At 40.9% G+C, this 22,576-nt stretch overlaps 1 protein-coding gene across 5 annotated transcripts in view; it reads left to right on the top strand.

The window, feature by feature from the left end:
* Window positions 1-22,576, top strand: part of LOC126262573 (S phase cyclin A-associated protein in the endoplasmic reticulum) — a 620,393-nt gene that overhangs the window by 36,572 nt on the left and 561,245 nt on the right. For all 5 annotated transcript variants that reach the window (XM_049959285.1, XM_049959286.1, XM_049959289.1 and 2 more), the window contains 3 exons: window positions 11,762-11,908; window positions 12,064-12,420; window positions 12,521-12,962. In XM_049959285.1, coding sequence (XP_049815242.1) covers window positions 11,762-11,908; window positions 12,064-12,420; window positions 12,521-12,962 — 946 coding nt within the window. The remainder of the gene's footprint in view (window positions 1-11,761; window positions 11,909-12,063; window positions 12,421-12,520; window positions 12,963-22,576) is intronic.

Genomic DNA, 22,576 nt, shown 5'->3' with positions numbered 1-22,576 from the left:
GTCGGTCATCAACTGGTTTGCCCATGATCTTAAGTTTGCTGGATACCCCCAGAATATGAGTTACATAATTTTGAACATTCATTTTTATTTGGATAATATAATGCCCAACAGACCAGCCCAGAGCTTCATCTACCTAGTTTCTTTCTTACCAGTACTAGGCAGTTTGTCCAGGTTATCCATTGTTGAGCTTTCCACGTGTTGATACAGAGTTTCATATACATGTAAAAGAATAAGTATCCACATATCTGTATCTTTCTATGCACTCACAGCAGAACCCATAATTTTTAAGCGTTCACATTAGTTTCGTCCCAAACTTTGTATGTTGTAATCATCCATGCCTTTCAGTTTGTCTACCATGGGAGTACTGGTTTCCATCGGATTTAAATCTGAAGACTTTTTGGAATCCTGAACTCACAGGCACTAAATCATGTAACTTATTCCTTGAGAAAATAAATAAATAAAACAACAAATAAATTTAATGCCAATGAGTTTGACAAAACAGTGAATAGTGACAAGTACGACAAATAAAGATGTCGCAGAACCTAATAGCCTAGTTCACTTATTTATTCCTATATTTACCATTTTAGGACCATTACCTACTAATTATATTGGTATCAATAAATAACAGTTGCTCCTTGCATAATACTTGCAGTCATACATCAGCATTGCATCATGTACAAAGATGCCAAAGAAACAACAGAAACAGTATTTTTGAAAAGTATGGAGAAAACAAAACACAAACTTACGGTATGTAGACACCACATTTCAACAGTTAAGATGGCAGATGGTACAGTAACTAACAGGCATTCCAAGGTTACTTTAAATATTTGTATGGCTCAGGAATCCTTCAAAAACACAAATTTTTGATAATGAAAATAATGAGAATCTGGAAGCCAAGTCAAATGAGATGTTATAATGTCTTTTGAGGTATGAAAAAAGGAAAAGTGTCCAAAGATGATGGTGTTTCAGTAGAAGTGCCTGAATCTGAAGAAATAGTAATATAAAATACATAGCCGGTCCCAAGCCCGGTTGAAAAAGGAGGAGGGGGAGGAGTAACACCTCATAAAAAAACCTTGGTTCACCTGGCCCGGGTGATAGTACCTCGTGAGGGCCCCTTGCCAGGGACACGGTGAAAACCTCAACGGCAGTGAAGGCGGAGATGAAGATCATCGGTACGGTTGAACTGGCGGAGGAGGCAACCTTGCTTTTTGGGATACTATAAAAGCTATCGTCCAAGGTTATTTGGACAAAGGGCACGACGGTTCCACAGGTTAGTGGCGGTAACCCTACAGCGTCTGTTCCACATGTTAGTGGCGGCTGATCTATAAAACTCAGAAGTGGAACTCTGAGCTTAACCAGACTGAAATCTCAATTTCAGTCACAAACCCAGTCCAATTAAATCAACATGGATACAGCACCTTCAAAGACAAATTACCCCAGTGGGTCAAATCCCACGGTTGAAAAACCGCAAGTGGTCTATTCGGATTCTGGGGAGACCACAGAAGTGTGCATGGAGGTAAATCGGAGTACCTCAAAACCCCGTAATAACAAAATCAAACCAAAATCTAGAATTTGGCTAATGACATTTAATGTAAATTCTCTCTTAAAAATGGGAAAACTAAAAAATATCGTGGACAAATCCAGAGAACGTAAAATCAAAATTATTGCATTTCAGGAATCATGATACACAGATGAAAATCCTTTTGATTCAGAAGGATACAAGATATACAAAGGAAAACCTGGAAAACGAGTCATGGCAAATTGTCCACAATTTGGAACTGGATTTATAGTAGATACATCAATACTTGATTCAGTCGCAACTTTCAAATCTTACTCGGGTCGGCTCTCCACGATGACAATAAAATCAGCTAATAAGATATACACCCTAATCAACGGACATGCACCAACTAACATCACTAACAAAAACAAAATAGAAGAAGTAGAAGAATTCTGGAACCAATTAGATAATATTCTCCAAAAAATCCCAAATAACCATGTCAAAATCCTTACGGGCGATTTCAATGCACAAATAGGTAACGAAAAGAAATATCGATATTGGGTAAGTAAATGGTCAGGGCATACACAGACCAACCGGAATGGCATGCAGACTCATTGAAATCTGCAAAAACCATGACCTATTTTTCAAATCAACATTTTTCAAGACAAGAGCCTCGAAAACGAAAACTTGGATCTCACCTAATCCATTACTAGGTGAATATCAGTTGGATCATGTAATGATCTCCCGCGTAAATACAGTAGAAATCATGAAACTTAAAGTCCTTAATGGACTAGACCTAGATTCCGACCATTACCCAACAAAATTCTCCCTAGATGTCATCCCAGAAAAAAGAAAATTCACTAAGAAATCTCCACACCGTAAATATGATGTACAAAAGATAAATGGCAATGAACAATTTACAAAAGAAACGCAAAATCTAAAACCACAAAATTGGCTACAACTGCAAGCAGGACTTTTAAATGCAGCTGAGACTGTAGCACCGCAAACAAGAACACGTAAACACCCATGGTGGACAGATGAGTGTGACCAACTGATAAATCTCAGACAACAGGCGTGGCAAAATTTGTTGCGCAACAAAAATCAAAAGACCCTGGAAGATCTCAAAGATACTAGGAAAACAGTCACAAAAGCAATACGAACAGTCCGTAAACAACACAAAGACAAAAAATTGCAAGACATAGAGAATGATTTCAAGAAAAACAATTCCCGAAATTTCTACAGAGTATTCAAACAAAAATTAACAAAGTACTCTCCTCCATCACTCCAGTTCAAAAATGACCATGGGGAAATTGCTCATACCAACACCAAAAACTGTGAAATTCTTGCAAAATACTTTTCTAAATTACTGAATTGTGAAAAGCCTGCAGAAAAATTTGAGTTCCATCGTACACAACGAAACCCAAACTCAAAGCCACCAAGTTTACAAGAGATTAAGGAGATAATTCAGTCACTGAAAAATAACAAAGCATCAGGAGAAGACCAAATCATCGCAGAATTATGGAAAAATGCAGGAGAAAATCTTATTGCAAAACTCAAAGAAATTATACATGAAATCTGGAAAACTGGAAAAATCCCCACAGATTGGAAGACTGCAATCATACATCCTCTGTACAAAAAAGGAAGTAAAACAGACCCCAACAACTATCGTGGAATCTCTTTATTGTCAATAACATACAAAATTCTGTCTAAAGCCCTACCAAACCGCGCAGAACCTCAGCTGGATTCAAAACTAGGCGAATACCAAGGTGGGTTCAGAAAAGGTCGATCATGCGTAGAACAAATCCTTAACTTGAAAAACTCAATGAAATATTTACATAGTACTTCAAACAAAAGTTATGTCATCATGTTTGTCGACTTTAAAAAAGCATATGACAGTATAGACCGAGAATCCCTTTTTGAAGTATTAGCAGAATTTGGACTAGATCAAAAGACAACAAACATCATAAAAGAAACACTCACGGAGACCAAATCCAAAGTAAAATTTATGGGAGAATTGAGCACAGAATTTGAAATAGACACAGGAGTACGATAAGGGGATGTACTGTCCCCAGTGCTCTTCAATCGTGCTCTTTGAAAAAGTTGTTAGAGAATGGAGAAAAGCAGGTGCACCAGCACACAGACTGGGACCAAGACATAAGGGCATAGAATTAGACTGTTTAGCATTTGCTGATGACATGGCACTGATCGCACAAGACATTACCGATGCACAGAAACAGCTAGAATTATTACAAGAACAGACAGCTAAAATAGGATTACAAATTTCATTTGAAAAAACAAAATTTATGACTGACATCAAAGATGCACCTTCTCATCTCAAAATTGGTAATAACTACATCTCGCGAGTAAAAGAATTTAAATATTTAGGTGAATGGATTGCAGAAAATTGTAATGAAAAGAAATCTGTCAGATCAAGAGTCCAGAAAATGGAGATGGCGTTTCAGTTAACAAAAAACATTTACAACAAAAAGAGTCTCTCGTGGAACTTCAAAATACGACGCTATACAACAGTAATTAGACCCGAAGCTCTCTACGCATCTGAGACACTAAACCTTCAACACAGAACACTAAAAGAGGAATTAGAAGTGAAAGAACGTAAGATAATGAGGAAAATCCTAGGACCAAGAACTAAAGATGGGGTACATTATCCAAAACCCAATGCAGAAATATATAAAAATATCTCCAAAATAACAGACACAATGCGCATGAGAAGAATCCAATTCATGGGGCACTTAGAAAGAACGGACTCAAACAGGTTAACGTACAAAATCCATACATTTTTAAAGAACAAAACTACAAGACCGAACTGGTACAAACAGACGGAAAAAGACCTGAGAGAATTAGGGTCTCCAAATCTACATGATAGAAATGAAATCAGAAAAATCACAAACACACGGGGTTTTGAGGAAGAAGAGAGAAAAACTAACCGACATACATGGTCTACGCAACGAAAGCTAGCCCATTCGTTGTTTATGAAGTAATACTGGGCGAAAAGGAAGGCCAACAAATGCTGATTACGCGTGGTCCTAAGTGATCCATCCGTGAAGAAGAAGAAAATACACTTGCAAAATTGTTAAAAGAATATTTGTGAAAGAAGAAAGTTTCCCAAAACTGAAGCTATTCTACCCCTCTTCACACAAAAATGGGCAGACGTGCAAAACTTTAATACACACATCAGCCTCCTTTCTGTAATGTACAGGATTTTCACTGAAATCATTACCAACATCTTGACAGAAAATAATAGATTTTAACATTTCAAAGAAACCAGATGACTTCAGAACTGATTACAGCTGAGTCTGTCATTTGTAGGTTATGAATTAAATTGAACAGAGCAATTACTGTTGTATCTGGTATTCATAGATTTTGAGAAAGCTTTTGACGATGTTTCAATTACATATGTGCGAATAGTCTTGGAGAAACAGTCCATTGATTCTGTGGGTCATTGTACTGAAGAATATGCATGTTAATGCTGCAGCTTTCATTAAGCCAGCTACAGATAGGCAGTTAGAACCATATAGATAAACCTTTCAGGTAACCAGTCAGTTTGCCGGCCGGAGTGGCTGAGCGGTTCTAGGCGCTACAGTCTGGAACCGCGCGACCGCTATGGTCGCAGGTTCGAATCCTGCCTCGGGCATGGATGTGTGTGATGTCCTTAGTTTAGTTAGGTTTAAGTAGTTCTAAGTTGTAGGAGACTGATGACCTCAGAAGTGAAGTCCCATAGTGCTCAGAGCCATTTGAACCATTTAACCGGTCAGTTTATTAGTTTGCCATGGCCTTAACAGATGATACCTTAAAGATACTAAGACTGTTTTAAATGAAGAAAAAATTGTCATGAGGTGCAAATTACAATGGAAGAAAAAGCAAATGCTTTTACATATCAGCTTGGTGCAAGAACTATAAGATGTTCCAAAATAGGCATATTATGTATGGTAGATTGGTGCAATGTATTTGAAGCTCTTTTCACCCATTTTTACACTTTTTGAGAAACAAAGTACTGTTATGAGAAAAGCATCTAATAATTGTTTCTAATGTTGTTTATTTTGGAATCACAATCTGTTGGCAGAATGTTCTGTTTCTTTCAGGGTTCTTCAGTTTTGAATACAGCTCTTGTTTCATGTTACAAACATTATAATCTTCACAGTTAACAGCTTACTGGAGTAGATTTCGATAAAATTGTTGATGCACACTTTTTAATTTTGTGATGTCATCCCATTGTTTACCTGTGTATAGGTTTTGACCTACCTCAACAGTCATGCACCAGTTTGCCTGTACAGTTAAGATCTGCTCAAGTACATTGAATGAGTTTCTGTATTTCCTCCAGTCACCTTCCCTGGTAATCTCACATGTGCAGTTTTGTCATCCACAGATACCAATTTGACTCCTTGAGCATTCATACCTGAGAGGAGACAAACATGTCAAGTCTGCCTTAAATGTGTATAGTGGTTGTTAAACTCCTTCAAGAAACTGATAAATTTAAAATTGACATATTTCAGGCAAGGAGATTGTACATTACCTGCATTTCTACACACCACTGTGGTAGATCACCTGTATAGGCAAGCAGTTGTCTGATTTATTCCATTAACAATAGCAATGTCTTCATATAGCTGTATCTCACAATTTATTTAGATGTTCACTTTATGTGTAACTGATTTTAAGAGTGTGGTCTCATTATCAGATACCAAACACAAATCCAAAATCAAGTGCCATGAGAATCACAAATATTCTTGCAGAACAGGTCAATGACTAGAGAAAGTAATCCAGAGTGTCAAATTCTTTGTACCATGTGTTCCACACATCATGAGCTCACAGTCAGCAAGAACCTAATATCTTCCAAGTGTTCTGCTCTGGACAGAGGGTTGTGGACCTTATCCCACTTAATTTTTCAGACATGATTGGTATTAATCGACAATATTATGAAAAGGGTAGAGTGCTACTCACCATAAAGATGACATGTTGAGTTGCAGACAGGCACAAAGGTACACACACACACACACACACACACACACACACACACACACACACACACACACACACAAAGTACACCTTATACATACATGACTGCTAGCTCCAGCTGCTCTGGCCAGACTGCAACTGTTGCCTTGAATGAGCAGTAATCCAGAGTGAGTTGGGGAAGGGGGAACAATAGCAGGGTATGGATAGGGGTAGAGAAGATTGCTGTGTGACACAGTGTATATGGACTCAACAGCAGCTGGACAAGGCTGCCAGATGCAGCATCAGGAGACAAAGGGGCGGAATTTGGGCAGGGGGTGGGGGGCCATGGGGGAGGGAAGGGCGAGTGGAAAAGGAGAGGAGTAGAGAAGGGGAGAAGACCAGTGGGTGCATTTGCAGAGAACAGCGGGAGGGGGTATGTGAATTGGGAGGAGACGATAGGATAGAGAGGGTGGAAACTGTTCGGTGGAGGGTGTGGGCAGTAGGTTACTGTAGGATAGGTTGAGGATGGGATGATTTTGAGAATGAAGAATTGTCAGGATAACTCCCATCTGTGAACTTCAGAAAAGCTTGTGGTGGAGGGCAATATCCAGATGTTCTGAGTTGTGAAGCAGCATTGAAATTGAACATGTTACGTTTGATTGCATGTTGTGTTACAGGGCGGCCCACTCTGCTCTTTTCCCCAATTTGGCGGTGGCATTAATCCTCGTGGACAGCTGGTTGGTAGTCATGCCTGTATATAAGGAGGTGCGGTAATAGCAGTGGAGCTGGTAAATGGCATGCTGCCTTCAGGGTGGCCCAGCTTCTAATGGGGTAGGATAAGCCTGTGACAGGGCGGGAATAGGAAGTGGTGGATTGGGCAGGGCCATAGGGATGGCAGAGGATTTGGTTCTGTTGTTCCAAACCAGGCTGATATTGGCTGAAGGAGGTGCATCCTTGTAGCTGGTTCTTGGGATGCTGGTGGGAAGATTGGAGTTGTTTGGGGATATGGCACAGGAAATCTGTTTTCGGACTAGGTCTGGGGGTAATGCTTGTCTGTGAATGCCTGTGTGAGACTTTCAGCATACTGGGCAACAGAGTTCTTGTCGCTGCAGATACACTTTACCCAGATGGCGAGGCTGCATGGGAGGGTATTTATAGTGTGGCAGAGATGGCAGCTGTCAAAATGCAGGTACTGTTGGTGGTTGGTTGGTTTCATGCGGAATGGTTGGAGCCATCTGAGAGGAGGTGGTTAATATCCAGGAGTGTACCACACTGGGTTGAGAACCAGATGAAGAGGGTAGTAGAAAAGTTGTGAAAGAATGAGGACAGGATGTCTTGGGGCCCGAGTCCAAATCATGAAGGTATTATAATCAACTTGAACTACATTAGAGGTTTGAGGTTATGGGAGGCTAGGAAGGTTTTCTTTAGATGGTCCATAAACTGGTTGCCATAGGAGGTTGCCATGCAGATACCCTTGGCTGTGCTGCAGATTTGTTTGTATACCTTCCCTTCAGAGGAGAAGTAGACGTGTGTTAGGATGAAGTTAGTAAAGTGTAAGAGGAATGAGGTTGTGGATTTGGAACCTGATGAATGTTGGAAGAGGTTGTGTTCAGTGGCAGCAAGACAATGGGCATTATGGATATTTGTGTTTAGGGAAGTAGAATCAACAGTGATGATTAAGGATTCAGCAGATAAAGGGATGGGGACAGTGGAGAATCAGTGAAGGAAGTGGATGCTATCTTTGAAGTGGGACGCTAGATCTCTGGCTGTTGGTTGGAGGCGTTGGTCAGTGAGGGCTGAAATTCTTTAAGTGAGGGCATAATAACCATGTACAATGAGGCATCCAGGATTGTTGGGTTTGTCGATTTTGGGCAGCATGTAGAAGTGGGTCTGTGGGGTGTCATAAGTGAGAGGAGGGAAGTGGGTTCGGAGAGAGGCTCTAGCTGAGGCCTAAGGCTGTAAGCAGGGATTGGAGGTTATGTTGGACTTTGGGGATGGTATCTTTCTGGCAGAGTTTATAGGTAATAGCAGTGGAGCTGGTAAATGGCATGCTGCCTTCAGGGTGGCCCAGCTTCTAATGGGGTAGGATAAGCCTGTGACAGGGTGGGAATAGGAAGTGGTGGATTGGGCAGGGCCTCTGCCAACTGTCCGACTCCTCCAACTGTAAACTCTACCAGAGTGACCTCACCGAGTGAGGTGGCACAATGGTTAGCACATTGGACTTGTGTTCAAGAGGATGACTGTTCAAATCCACATTCGGTCATCTAGATTTTGGTTTTCTGTGATTTCCTAAATCACTCTAGGCAGGTGATGGGATGATTCTTTTGGAAAAAATGGCCGATATCCTTCCCTATCTTTGAAACTTTCCAAGCATTTGCGCCATCTCTAATGACCTTGAAGTCAATGGGACATTAAACCCTAATCTTCCTTCAGAGTGATCTCATCCCAGAAATCCAACAAAACCTCCAATCCCTGCTTAAGGCCCTAGGCCCTAGCTAGCACCTCTCTCCGAACCCACTTCCCTCCTCTCACCATTGACACCCCACACAACCACTTCTACATGCTCACTGAAATCCACAAACCCAACCGTCCTGGGTGCATCACAGCTGTTTATTCTGCCCCCATTGAAGAATTTCAGCCCTCATTGCCCAACATTTCCAACCAGTTACCTGATCTAGCCTCCCATGTCAAAGACACCAACCACTTCCTTCACCAACATTCCACCATCCCAGTCCATTTACCTCCTGGATCCCTACTCATCATTGTTGATGCCACATCCCTGTACACCAGCATCCTTCATGCCCATGGTATTGGCATTATGGAACACTACCATTCCCAATATCCTTCAGGCTCCAAACCCACTACCTCCATAACTCATACCTCTTACTAACTTAAGCCTAGCAAATAACTACTTCTCCTTTCAAGGGAAGATATACAAATAAATCTCCAGCACAGCTATGGACACCCAATTCCATCCTCCTGTGCCAACCAGCTTAGGAGCAAGACATCCTATTTGCACTCCTACACATTCTCAGCACCTTTTCTCCCATCCACTTCACCTGGTCATCCTCAACCCAGCGTACCAACTTTATGGATGTTGACCACCTCCTCCTCTGGTCTCATTCACACATCTGTCCTCATTAAATCCACCAACCACCATACACCTCGAATCTTCCCACCATCCTCAAGAACCAGATACAAGGAGGTGCCCCCTTCATCACCCAATACCATACTGCAATGGAACAACTGAACCACATCCCCCTTCAGGGCAGTGAGTATCTATGATTTTACCCTGAAACGAGGGAAATCTAACCTAAGATCCTTCCCACCCTACTAAAGTGGTTTACCAATCCAACTTCCACAGGACTGTAGTTCATCACTGTAACACCACCCTTCCCTTTCCACAGAGATCAGGTGCAAGTCCTACCCAATCCAATTGCCCTGCTCTTCCTATTCCAGTCCTGTCATAGGCTTATCCTACCTCATCAAAGGCTGGGTCACCTGTGAAAGCAGACGTGTGATATACCGGCTGTGATGCAATCATTGCACAACACTATACTGGTATGACTACCAACCAGCTGTACACCAGAATGAATGGCCACTGCCAAACTGTGACCAAAAGTAAAGTGGACCAACGTGTGGCACAACTTACAACTGAATATAACATGCTTTCATTCAACGTGACAGTTGCAGTCTAACTAGAGGAGCTAGAGACAGTGGTCATGCGTGCGTAAGGTGTGCGTGCGTGCGTGCGTGCTTGCTTGCTTTTGTGTGTGTGTGTGTGTGTGTGTGTGTGTGTGTGTGTGTGTGTGTGTCCTCCTTTCTGAAGAAGGCTTTGCCGAAAGCTGAATGTGTATCATTCTATTTCATTGTGCCTGTGTGCAACTCAACTTGTCTTTACTGTGAGTAGCACTCTATCCTTTTCATAATATTGCTGATACTCTAACCTAGACTTCCCATTGTTTGTTTTTGGTATTAACTGTTACTTTAAGAAGACTTTCATCATGATGGCTGATGGGAGGAGCTGTTTCGATAGCTGTCAGAAGGTGGTGTGTGACTTTGGACTAATACTCATTTGTTTCCGGTTCCTTAGCTTTCAGTACTGTACGCAAAGAGTTCCTTCTTTAATTTATGGGAATGTAACTTGCGTTCTGTGTGCTATTGACGATGATGTTGGCTGTTCTGAAAAACTTGTTGTTGATACTGGAACAGATGTTTTAGCAATCCTAGAGGAAGTTTTCATGTTACTTAACTGGGAAAATAAAGAAGTATTAGTGGTAAACATCTGAATGACTTTCATGTCATGGTAATGTTTGCCTATATTGTAGATAAACTTCAACAACAAAGAGAACAACTTTGTATGACATTTATGAATGTGTGATTTGAGTGTAAAATGACAAGTTGTTACATGTAGGTCATTTGTACAGTGTCTGAATTGAAAATGAGGGAGGGGATTGACTAGTAATGAAAAGACTAGTAATGAAACAAGTGGTTGGTATATAGACTGAGGAAGTTCTTATCTGGATTCCAAGAGATAAGAATGTTTAATGGGAGGTGTGTAAATGTTGTTATTGAACAACTTGGAGGAGCAACGTAGGTGTGTGTATGTGAAGATTGTAACACATCCGAAAACATAGGAAACAACTTGATCTAGCAGCAAATGCTAAGGGCCTGACCTCAATGAACCTCAAAAATAATGGAAATTAACATATTAGTACTGATGCTACTCATGAATTTGGTGAAAAGTACTTTTATTTCCTCACAGAAGAAAGTGTTTTAGTTTCCAGCGTGAATCTTTCACTGTATAGTGCAAAATGACTCTCTGAAGTTTTTTGCTACATTAATGCTGAATACCACACCATTACTCAAAGTAGGGGCATTATTCACTGCTTTTACTTGAGATTTGTTCTTCGATGTTTTCAGCATATAGGACCACCCAATTATATGAATTTTTTGTGGTAATATTTTACATTTTACAAATTATGTGTAGTTATTCAACTGGACGGCAGAATACAATGAAGGTTGTAAACATCACACCTGTTATGTAATATTACAAATAATCTTCATGATACTGTAGCTAGATATAACTATTGATCAGTCTAGAAGTCATTTATTTTCGCTCATGTTACACGTAATTTATTATTTGCTTTAAATGGCGTATTCTACCTGAAGAAAACAACAGAGAATTTCAAATTGATAAGCATCAGTACATGTGAAAATTTTCGGTTCTGAAAATGCTTTTGTCTGTTATCTTACATCACTCTTAATGTTGTATAGATTATTGCAGTATCTGCATGCTCTGAAAATTTTCAGGAGGTTATTCTTGTCCTTGATAACTACACACGTGATTTCCATAACTTAATTGAATGGTTCAAACTGAAGTGGGAATATGAAAACACACCACCTCCTCAACGGCCAACATCTTATGCATGGGAAGTACGGAAGTCCTCTCCAGGAAAGGTAAAATTTTCAAAGCTACCATTTAAAATAGCTCATGGTGCCCATTTGTTTGTTACTATATGTGTATTACACTGTCTGAAAGTCCTTTGTTGAACCAGTGTGTCACAGTATTGACTTCAAGTCACTATTTGTGTTTTTCTTTTTTTTCCATGTAGGCTCGTAATATTCCTGTAGTAAACAAATTTGAACGAACAGTGCAAGGAACAAGTTCATCCTCTGTGGAAGCTGTAAAGCAGGAAGAGACTGTCTCTGTGAAGGTATCACCTGTGGGCACTCAAGAAACATCATCTAATGTAAACAGCACCACTGTACCAGCATTGTCGACAGATATTGCTGAAGTGCATACAGCAGATAACGAAGATGCCCATCAGGCAAAAAATGATCCAGTCAAACAAAATGACTCAAAATTGGCCGGATCAGTTGTTGAAGGTGTAGAGGTGATTTCAAGCAGTGGACCTCAGACAGATACATTAAGAACTGAAGCTGATGACAAAGGCATTAGTGATTTAGGTGTAAGTACTTTGTACATTCTTAATAGTCATTTGAATAAAATAGGAATAAATATTGTTCCTACTTGTACATGATTGTGATACTACTTGACTTTTTTTTTAGGATGTGTTAGCTAGACAAAGAGACACTTCTGCTGAAACTGTAAAGAGTACGCAAAAAGAAACACACATCAGAAAATATGATGAGGTTGAGAGATGTTCTGAAACTCCAGTTGACAATTCAGATGTGCCAAAATGTGAAAAAATCTGTTCAGATCTTAAAAGTAGCAATGGTGTTAGTTCCATGAGGCATACTTCTCAAGCAACAGAAGGAAGCAATTTCAGAGAGGATAAGGGCACAAGCACATGTTCACTGCAGGATGAGCCAGGAGGTCTTGTGCCCAGTGAAAGTGAAGTTGTGATGGTCCATCAGGCTTCACAGACAGATATGGAACAATGTGTAGAGGATTCTGATGGCATCCGGTTTGTGTCCATCGTGGAACAGCCAGCACATGAATGTGACACTTCTCATTCACAGTGTGCAGAAAACAATGCTGTTGATCCAGGTAAGCATACTAGTTCTTGGATTAATATCAGATTTGTTTCTTTCTGAAAGTTTAACTAAGCCATCAATGTCTTAACATTATGAAATAATTTGGAAAATTTCATACTAATTTAAGGAACAAGATATCTGGTGAAAATATCCTTAAAGAACCTACACAATGTAACGAAGTCATCTTACCCAATGTTATTTCCCTAAACAAAAGAAGAAGAAAACAAGGGGGGGGGGGGGGGGGGGAAGCTAACTGGATCTACACTGCCACATGTTACATACAGTAAAAGAGAAGTGGTTTTGACAGACAATTGTTCATTCAGATAAAGCAACTTTAAAATTAAATATGCTTTAATAGTCATAGTATGAATTAACCTGCTTGTACAACTCCTTTTTTTGTAATGAAATGACCTTGTTGCAGGAAAACTCATTTTCACGTCTGTTGCACAACTTTTCATTTCCCATGACCAGGTTTCAGTATCTTTGGTATTCAAAGTATTTTTCTAGTGGTACATCTGTTGTTGTTGTTGTTATGGTCTTCAGTCCAAAGACTGTTTTGATGCAACTCTCCATGCTACTCTATCCTGTGCAAGCTTCTTCATCTCTGAGTAACTACTGCAACGTACACCCTTCCGAATCTGCTTAGTGTATTCATCTCTTGGTCTCCCTCTGTTTTTTACCCTCCACACTTCCCTCCAATACTAAATTGGCGATTCTTGATATCTCAGAATGTGTCCTACCAAACGATTGCTTCTTCTAGTCAAGCCTTGCCACAAATTCCTCTTGTCTCACATTCTATTCAGTACCTCACCATTAGTTACGTGATACACCCATCTAATCTTCAGCCTTCTTCTTTAACACCACACTTCAAAAGTTTCTATTCTCTCCTTGTCTAAACTATTTATCGCCCTTGTTTCACTCCATACAAATACTTTCAGAAAAGACTTCCTGACACTTAAATCTATACTTGATGTTAACAAATCTCTCTCCTTCAGAAAAGATTTCCTTGCCATAGCCAGTCTACATTTTATATCCTCTCTACTTCAACGATCGTCAGTTATTTTGCTCCCCAAGTAGCGCAAAACTCATCTACTACTTTAAGTGTCCCATTTCCTAATCTAATTCCCTCAGCATTGCTTGATTTAATTAAACTACGTTCCATTATCCTCATTTTGCTTTTATCCTCATTTTGCTTTTGTTGGTATTCAACTTATATCCTCCTTTCAAGACCTTGTCCATTCCATTCAACAGCTCTTCCAAGTCCTTTGCTGTCTCTGACAGAATTACATTGTCATCGGCAAACCTCTAGGTTTTTATTTCTTCTCCATGGATTTTGATTCCTACTCCAAATTTTTCTTTTCTTTCCTTTACTGCATGCTCAATGTACAGATTGAATAACATCGCCGATAGCCTACAACCCTGTCTCACTCCCTTCTCAATCACTACTTCCTTTCGTTCCCCTCGACTCTTGTAACTGCCATCTGGCTTCTGTACAAATTGTAAATAGCCTTTTGCTCCCTTTGTTTTGTCCTCGCCACCTTCAGAATTTGAAAGTATTCCAGTCCACATTGTCGAAAGCTTTCTCTAAGTCTACAAATACTACGATCAGTATTGCCTCACGTGTTCCAACATTTCCACAGAATCCAAACTGATCTTTTACCAGTTTTTCCACTCGTCTGTAAAGAATTAGTGTTAATATTTTGCAGCCATGACTTATTAAACTGATAGTAATTTTCACACCTCTCAACACCGGTTTTTGTTGAAGTCTGAGGGTATTTCGCCTGTCTTATACATCCTGACCACCACATAGTACAGTTCTGTCATGGCTGGCTGTCCCAAGGCTATCAGTAGTTCTAATGGAATGTTGTCTACTCCTGGGGCCTTGTTTCAACTCAGGTCTTTCAGTGCTCTGTCAAATTCTTCATGCTGTATCATATCTCCCATATCTCCCATCTTCATCTATGTCCTCTTCCATTTTCATAATACTGCCCACGAGCACATCGCCCTTGTACAGACCCTCAATATACTCCTTCCACCTTCCTGCTTTCCCTTCTTTGCGTAGAACTGGCTTTTCATCTTAGCTCATATTCATACAGGTGGTTCTCTTTTCTCCAAAGGTCTCTCTAGTTTTCCTTTAGGCAGTATCTATCTTACCCCTAGTGATACATGTTTCTACATCCTTACGTATGTCCACCAAGCCTTCCCTGCTTAGTCATTTTGCACTTCCTGTCGATCTCATTTTTGAGACATTTTTATTCCTTTTTGCCTGCTTCATTGAGTGCATTTTTACATTTTCTCCTTTTATCAATTAAATTCAATATCTCTTCTGTTACCCAAGGATTTCTACTATCCCTTGTCTTTTTATCTTCTTGATCTTCTGCTGCCTTCACTATTTCATCTCTCAGAGCTAACCATTCTCTTCTACTGTATTTCTTTCCCCCGTTTTGTCAGTTGTTCCGTAATGCTCCCTTTTTATCTCTCTGCATCCTCTGGTTCTTGCATTTTATCTGGGTCCCATCTCATTAAATTCATACCTTTTTTTGCAGTTTCTTGGGTTTTAATCTACGTGTTATGTTGTGTGACATGAAAGGTTGTGAAATCTAGATGGCATTGTGTTTGCTTGTAAGAGTTACCTGTTCCATCAAGAACTCACAGTCACATTGATTGTCAATTATAGCAGTCATTTCCATACAAGAAGTAATTCTGAACAGCTTTGTTGGAAAGGCTGAACAGGTAATTCTACATCACAGATATGACCAAACTAACTGAAATTGAGAGTTGAAGTCATTTGATCCCAAGCCTTGTACATCTAGATCTGTATGTAAGTCAGTACTATACTGATCAACTGCAAAATGATTGTCAGCAAGTACCTTTTACATGTTATACATGGTGCAAAAATTAAATTGATCTCAAATTTAGAGCAACATATAAGGTCTTAAATTGATCAAAATTTGTCAAATAATAACATGCTGTTAATGCTTATAGTGGTACTGTGGCCATATAACAGCAGCCAATAATTGATGAGCGTTTTGAAGTTTGTGTGGAAGGGATTGGGTTGGGCGTTCCCCCAATGCAGTTTTGTCTGCCTAAGCTGCTGCTGTTCTTTCCTACAACTACTGTCATGCCTTTGTTATGTTGAAGTGATCATGAATAAGTAGTTACAGCAAGTTAGCACACACTCATGTTGTGAGATTAAAACTTTCCCAGCATACAGATTGTTCCATAAAATTTCAGGCGATACTTACCAGATGGATTCAGAAGGAAAGTCTTTCCTTCTCATACCATCTGATAAATCTCTCCTGAACCAGGGTTCTGGGTGACTTTTCTGAACTGTATCCCTGTTCCTAAATCTCTCCAGTTCTTTTCCTTCATCCCTCTTCCTTCACCTTCAACTTTTGTGCCAGAAGAAGGAGCCACTGGCTCCAAAAGCTTGTACAAGTTCTTTTGTGAGTGTGTTGCACTGCCGCCAGTTTGTGAGTAGCTTTCTTATCTAACCATTTGTCAAATTATCAACAATTGATTACTCTTCACAATCTGTAATTCAACACTGTTGGCATACAAATCATAGAAAGTGCTATAGAGAAATCACATTGTATTCTCAAGGAATGGAAATGCATCATTCTGCTATACTGCGATGAAAATGGAACTGAAGAGCATGATATTCATCTTATCTTTTATGATAAGGTTCAGGACACTTTCAGACCTGGTGATTGGAACATGTATCACATTCCTGATCGCCTTTGTCTCATATGATAGTAAAAGTCGACCACTGCCAATATCAAGAAAAGTCCGTGGAGACTTCCCACACAGCCAAAACCACTCAGTTTTTCCTGAATTTGGGATTACAATCACTTTCATAAGAGTATTTCCTAGGCCCAGATGGAATTTTCAAAAGGCTGATTGGAACAATGTCTCTGAAAATATTAATAAATGTGTAGGATGGATACCACCAGCAAGTTCAAACTACAAGTGGTTCATTGAAGCTGTAATTATGGCAGTAAAGAAGTGTATTCCAAGATGTTTCATGGCTGGACAGAAGAGTGTGAAAAATCTATACAAAGAATTTTGTGAAAGCAACAATCGTGAAATACCAGATGAGTTGATGGCTGTCACTGACACAGCTAGACACATAAAATGGACTCAGGTCATTTAATTGTTGGACTTCCACGCATCAAGCAGGAAAGCTTGGTATTTGCTCAGAAAACTAGATCATAGCACCCCACAGGATTGCACATGTAACGCTGCTACCCCTGACCCCTTTGCAGCTAAGATTGTGTCCACTCCCAGGACTCCTAAAAAGAAATTAAAGGCACTCAAAACAGATCAGAAAGCTGAAACTGAATACTCTCTGCCATTCAGCATTTTAATAGTAACTGTCATAAAAGAAATGAAGCCAGGGAAAGTCTCAGGCTTTGATGGAATTTACACAGAATTCCTTCTGCACTGGAGCAAGTATGTGGAAAAGTGTGTCAGTTCTTTACAAACATTCTGCAAATGAGCAACTTACTGCATGAAATGAAACAAGTAAAAGATGCAGCCTTGCTGAAACAAGGTATAGCAAATGAAAAGCCAGAAAATAATCAACCCATAGCTTTACTCAGTATTCTGTCCCAAGAGCTTCGAAAGTGTACTGGTTGAACAGGCAAGTACTCACTCCTAACCACAGGTGTGCAGATAGTCCTGTTATTAACAACCTTCATAGAATCTGACTCTCAGAATTGATAGAAATAATCCATTGCATCCATTGGTGTGACAGCTGCATATGATATTGTTTGGAGTTAGGGTGTCATATTGAAACCTCGAAAAGTAATCCCAAGTGTAAAAACTGGTAATCTAATAAACGATATGCCCAATAATTAATGTGTCCAGTTACTAATGGGCAAAGAGCTGAGGTCAAAGACAAAGCTAAGAAGTGGGCTACCACTAGAATGTGTCCTGACACTTACTGTGTTCAGTTTGTAGACGTCAGATATTTCTGGAACCACATCATAAGAGGTTTGTGTATGCTGATGACTGGGAACTGACTGTGAAGCATAGAGATCTTGAAGTTACTGAGTCCATATTGAAAAATAATCCATCAATGACCAGTGAATATTTCCGCAGTATATATAAATGACCTTGTGGATAACATTGGAAGTTCACTGAGCCTTTTTGCGGATGATACTGTAGTATATCGAGAGGTTGTAACAATGGAAAATAGTACTGAAATGCAGGAGGATCTGCAACGAATTGACGCATGGTGCAGGGAATGGCAACTGAATCTCAATGTAGACAAGTGTAATGTGCTGCGAATACATAGAAAGAAAGATCCTTTATCATTTAGCTATAATATAGCAGGTCAGCAACTGGAAGCAGTTAATTCCATAAATTATCTGGGAGTAGGCATTAGGAGTGATTTAAAATGGAATGATCATATAAAGTTGATTGTTGGTAAAGCAGACGCCAGACTGAGATTCATTGGAAGAATCCTAAGGAAATGCAGTCCGAAAACAAAGGAAGTAGGTTACAGTACACTTGTTTGCCCACTGCTTGAATACTGCTCACCGGTGTGGGATCTGTACCAGATAGTGCTCCCTGCCGCCGGTGGATAAGCAGCTGCAGCAGCAAGTCGTATATCCCTAGCTTACTTATTTGTTACATAGTTTAATTCTTAATTTCTTTGCGTGTTTTTGGGTACTTGCATTGTTTAATTCATAAATTTCGGGCGTATTATAGTATTTCAGAATTGTAGCATCGCGCTTTAGTGTTTACTTCGTACATTATTACTTAAATTGCGTGTGAGTTTCGTATAGGAGGTGTAATTTCGAGTTTTAGTTACTGTAATGGTAAATTCAGGCAGATTGAGGCGCAGTTGTTAGGCATTTGTACAGGTTAGTTAATACATTCTTTGCGTGTTTCCCTTGCGTTATCTAGGCACTGACTCGTGTTTCAGTAACTGTTGTTCAACATCGATTAGAATGGACAGGGACTGTGATTGCTGTGTTCGGATGAGGGCTGAGTTGGCATCCCTTCACTCACAGCTGCAAGCAGCGCTGACTTCGGTCACGCAGCTTGAGGCTGTTGCAAATGGGCACCACTGTGGGGAGCCGGACTTGGGTATCACGGGGATATCAACCTCACCCTGTCTGTCCCCAGATCGGTCTGCCGCTGTGGTTGCCCCGGTTGCTGCCTGCAGTGGGGCTGAGCCCTCGCCTGTGGTTGATTGGGAGGTCGTTCCAAGGTGTGGCAGGCAGCGAAAGACGTCCCCAAAGGCTGATCAGAAAGCCTCCCCGGTGCGTCTGACAAACAGGTTTCAGGCACTGTCTCTGGCTGAGCCAGATGCAGCTGCCTGCCCTGTTTCAGAGGATGATTCTCAGTCTTCAAGGTCCGGGCAATCACAGAGGGTGAGCTTACTGGTAGTTGGGAGCTCCAATGTTAGGCGCGTAATGGGGCCCCTTAGGGATATGGCGGCTAAGGAGGGGAAGAAATCCAGTGTGCACTCCGTGTGCATCGCGGGTGGAGTCATTCCTGATGTGGAAAGGGTCCTTCCGGATGCCATGAGGAGCACAGGGTGCAGCCAGCTGCAGGTGGTGGCACATGTCGGCACTAATGACGTGTGTTGCTTTGGATCTGAGGAAATTCTCTCTGGATTCCAGCGGCTATCTGATTTGGTGAAGGCTGCCGGTCTTACTTACGAGATGAAGGCAGAGCTCACCATCTGCAGCATCGTTGACAGAACCGACTGCAGATTTTTGGTGCAGAGCCGGGTGGAGGGTCTGAATCAGAGGCTCAGACGGTTTTGCGACCGTGTTGGCTGCAGATTCCTTGATTTGCACCATAGGGTGGTGGGGTTTCGGGTTCCGCTGAATAGGTCAGGAGTTCACTACACTCAGCTGGCGGCTACATGGGTAGCGGAGGCTGTGTGGTGTGGACTGGGCGGTTTTTTAGGTTAGAAGGCCTCGGGAAAGTACGGGGTGGGCTGCAATCTCAAAGGGTGCATGGCAAATACAGGACGTGCTTGGATCAAGGAACAGTCGGAATTGTAGTTGTAAATTGTTGTAGTTGTGCTGGGAAAGTCCCTGAGCTTCAAGTGCTAATAGAAAGCACAGAAGCTGAAATCGTTATAGGTACAGAAAGCTGGCTAAAGCCTGAAATAAGTTCTGCAGAAATTTTTACGAAGTCTCAGACGGTGTTCAGGAAAGATAGATTACGCAGAATTGGTGGTGGAGTGTTTTTGTCTGTCAGTAGTGGTTTATCTTGTAGTGAAGTCGAAGTAGATACTCCGTGCGAATTGGTATGGGTGGAGGTTATACTCAACAGCCGAACTAAGTTAATAATTGGCTCCTTCTACCGACCCCCAGACTCCGATGATATAGTTGCTGAACAGTTCAGAGAAAATTTGAGTCTCGTAACAAATAAATACACCACTCATACGATTATAGTTGGTGGTGACTTCAACCTTCCCTCGATATGTTGGCAAAAATACTTGTTCAAAACTGGTGGTAGGCAGAAAACATCTTCCGAGATTGTCTTAAATGCTTTCTCCGAAAATTATTTCGAGCAGTTAGTCCATGAACCCACGCAAATTGTAAATGGTTGTGAAAACACACTTGACCTCTTAGCCACAAACAATCCAGAGCTGATAGAGAGCATCATGACTGATACAGGGATTAGTGATCACAAGGTCATTGTAGCTAGGCTCAATACCGTTTCTCCCAAATCCACCAGAAACAAACGCAAAATAATTTTATTTAAAAAAGCGGATAAAGTGTCACTAGAAGCCTTCCTAAGAGGCAATTTCGATTCCTTCCGAACTGACTATGCAAATGTAGACGAGATGTGGCTCAAATTCAAAGCTATAGTAGCAACAGCAATTGAGAGATTCATACCTCATAAATTGGTAAGAGATGGAACTGATCCCCCGTGGTACACAAAACAGGTCCGAACTCTGTTGCAGAGGCAACGGAAAAGTTCAGAAGAATGCGAAATCCCGAAGATGGGCTAAAATTTACAGATGCACGAAATTTGGCACGGACTTCAATGCGAGATGCCTTTAATAGGTTCCACAACGAAACATTGTCTCGAAATTTGGTAGAAAATCCGAAGAAATTCTGGTCATATGTAAAGTACACAAGCGGCAAGACGCAGTCAATACCTTCGCTGCGCAGTGCCGATGGTACTGTTACCGACGACTGTGCCGCTAAAGCGGAGTTATTGAACGCAGTTTTCCGAAATTCCTTCACCAGGGAAGATGAATGGAATTTTCCAGAATTTGAACCACGAACAGCTGCTAGCATGAGTTTCTTAGAAGTAGATACCTTAGGGGTTGCGAAGCAACTCAAATCGCTTGGTACGGGCAAGTCTTCAGGTCCAGATTGTATACCGATTAGGTTCCTTTCAGATTACGCTGATACAATAGCTCCCTACTTAGCAATCATATACAACCGCTCGCTCACCGATAGATCTGTACCTACAGATTGGAAAATTGCGCAGGTCGCACCAGTGTTTAAGAAGGGTAGTAGGAGTAATCCATCGAACTACAGACCTATATCATTGACGTCGGTTTGCAGTAGGGTTTTGGAGCATATACTGTATTCAAACATTATGAATCACCTCGAAGGGAACGATCTATTGATACATAATCAGCATGGTTTCAGAAAACATCGTTCTTGTGCAACGCAGCTAGCTCTTTATTCGCACGAAATAATGGCCGCTATCGACAGGGGATCTCAAGTTGATTCCGTATTTCTAGATTTCCGGAAAGCTTTTGACACAGTTCCTCACAAGCGACTTCTAATCAAGCTGCGGGCCTATGGGGTATCGTCTCAGTTGTGCGACTGGATTCGTGATTTCCTTTCAGGAAGGTCGCAGTTCATAGTAATAGACGGCAAATCATCGAGTAAAACTGAAGTGATATCAGGTGTTCCCCAGGGAAGCGTCCTGGGACCTCTGCTGTTCCTGTTCTATATAAATGACCTGGGTGACCATCTGAGCAGTTCTCTTAGGTTGTTCGCAGATGATGCTGTAATTTACCGTCTAGTAAGGTCATCCGAAGACCAGTATCAGTTGCAAAGTGATATAGAAAAGATTGCTGTATGGTGTGGCAGGTGGCAGTTGACACTAAATAACGAAAAGTGTGAGGTGATCCACATGAGTTCTAAAAGAAATCCGTTGGAATTCGATTACTCGATAAATAGTACAATTCTCAAGGCTGTCAATTCAACTAAGTACCTGGGTGTTAAAATTACGAACAACTTCAGTTGGAAAGACCACATAGATAATATTGTGGTGAAGGCGAGCCAAAGGTTGCGTTTCATTGGCAGGATACTTAGAAGATGCAACAAGTCCACTAAAGAGACAGCTTACACTACACTCGTTCGTCCTCTGTTAGAATATTGCTGCGCGGTGTGGGATCCTTACCAGCTGGGGTTGACGGAGGACATCGAAAGGGTGCAAAAAAGGGCAGCTCATTTTGTATTATCACATAGTAGGGGAGAGAGTGTGGCAGATATGATACGCGAATTGGGATGGAAGTAATTACAGCAAATACGGTTTTTGTCGCGGCGAGATCTATTTACGAAATTTCAGTCACCAACTTTCTCTTCCGAATGCGAAAATATTTTGTTGAGCCCAGCCTACATAGGTAGG

Source organism: Schistocerca nitens, chromosome 6 (genome assembly GCF_023898315.1).
Source record: "Schistocerca nitens isolate TAMUIC-IGC-003100 chromosome 6, iqSchNite1.1, whole genome shotgun sequence".
NCBI lineage: Eukaryota > Metazoa > Arthropoda > Insecta > Orthoptera > Acrididae > Schistocerca > Schistocerca nitens.
Note: the sequence above shows the minus strand (reverse complement) of the source record. Positions and strands in the feature narration are given on the sequence as shown.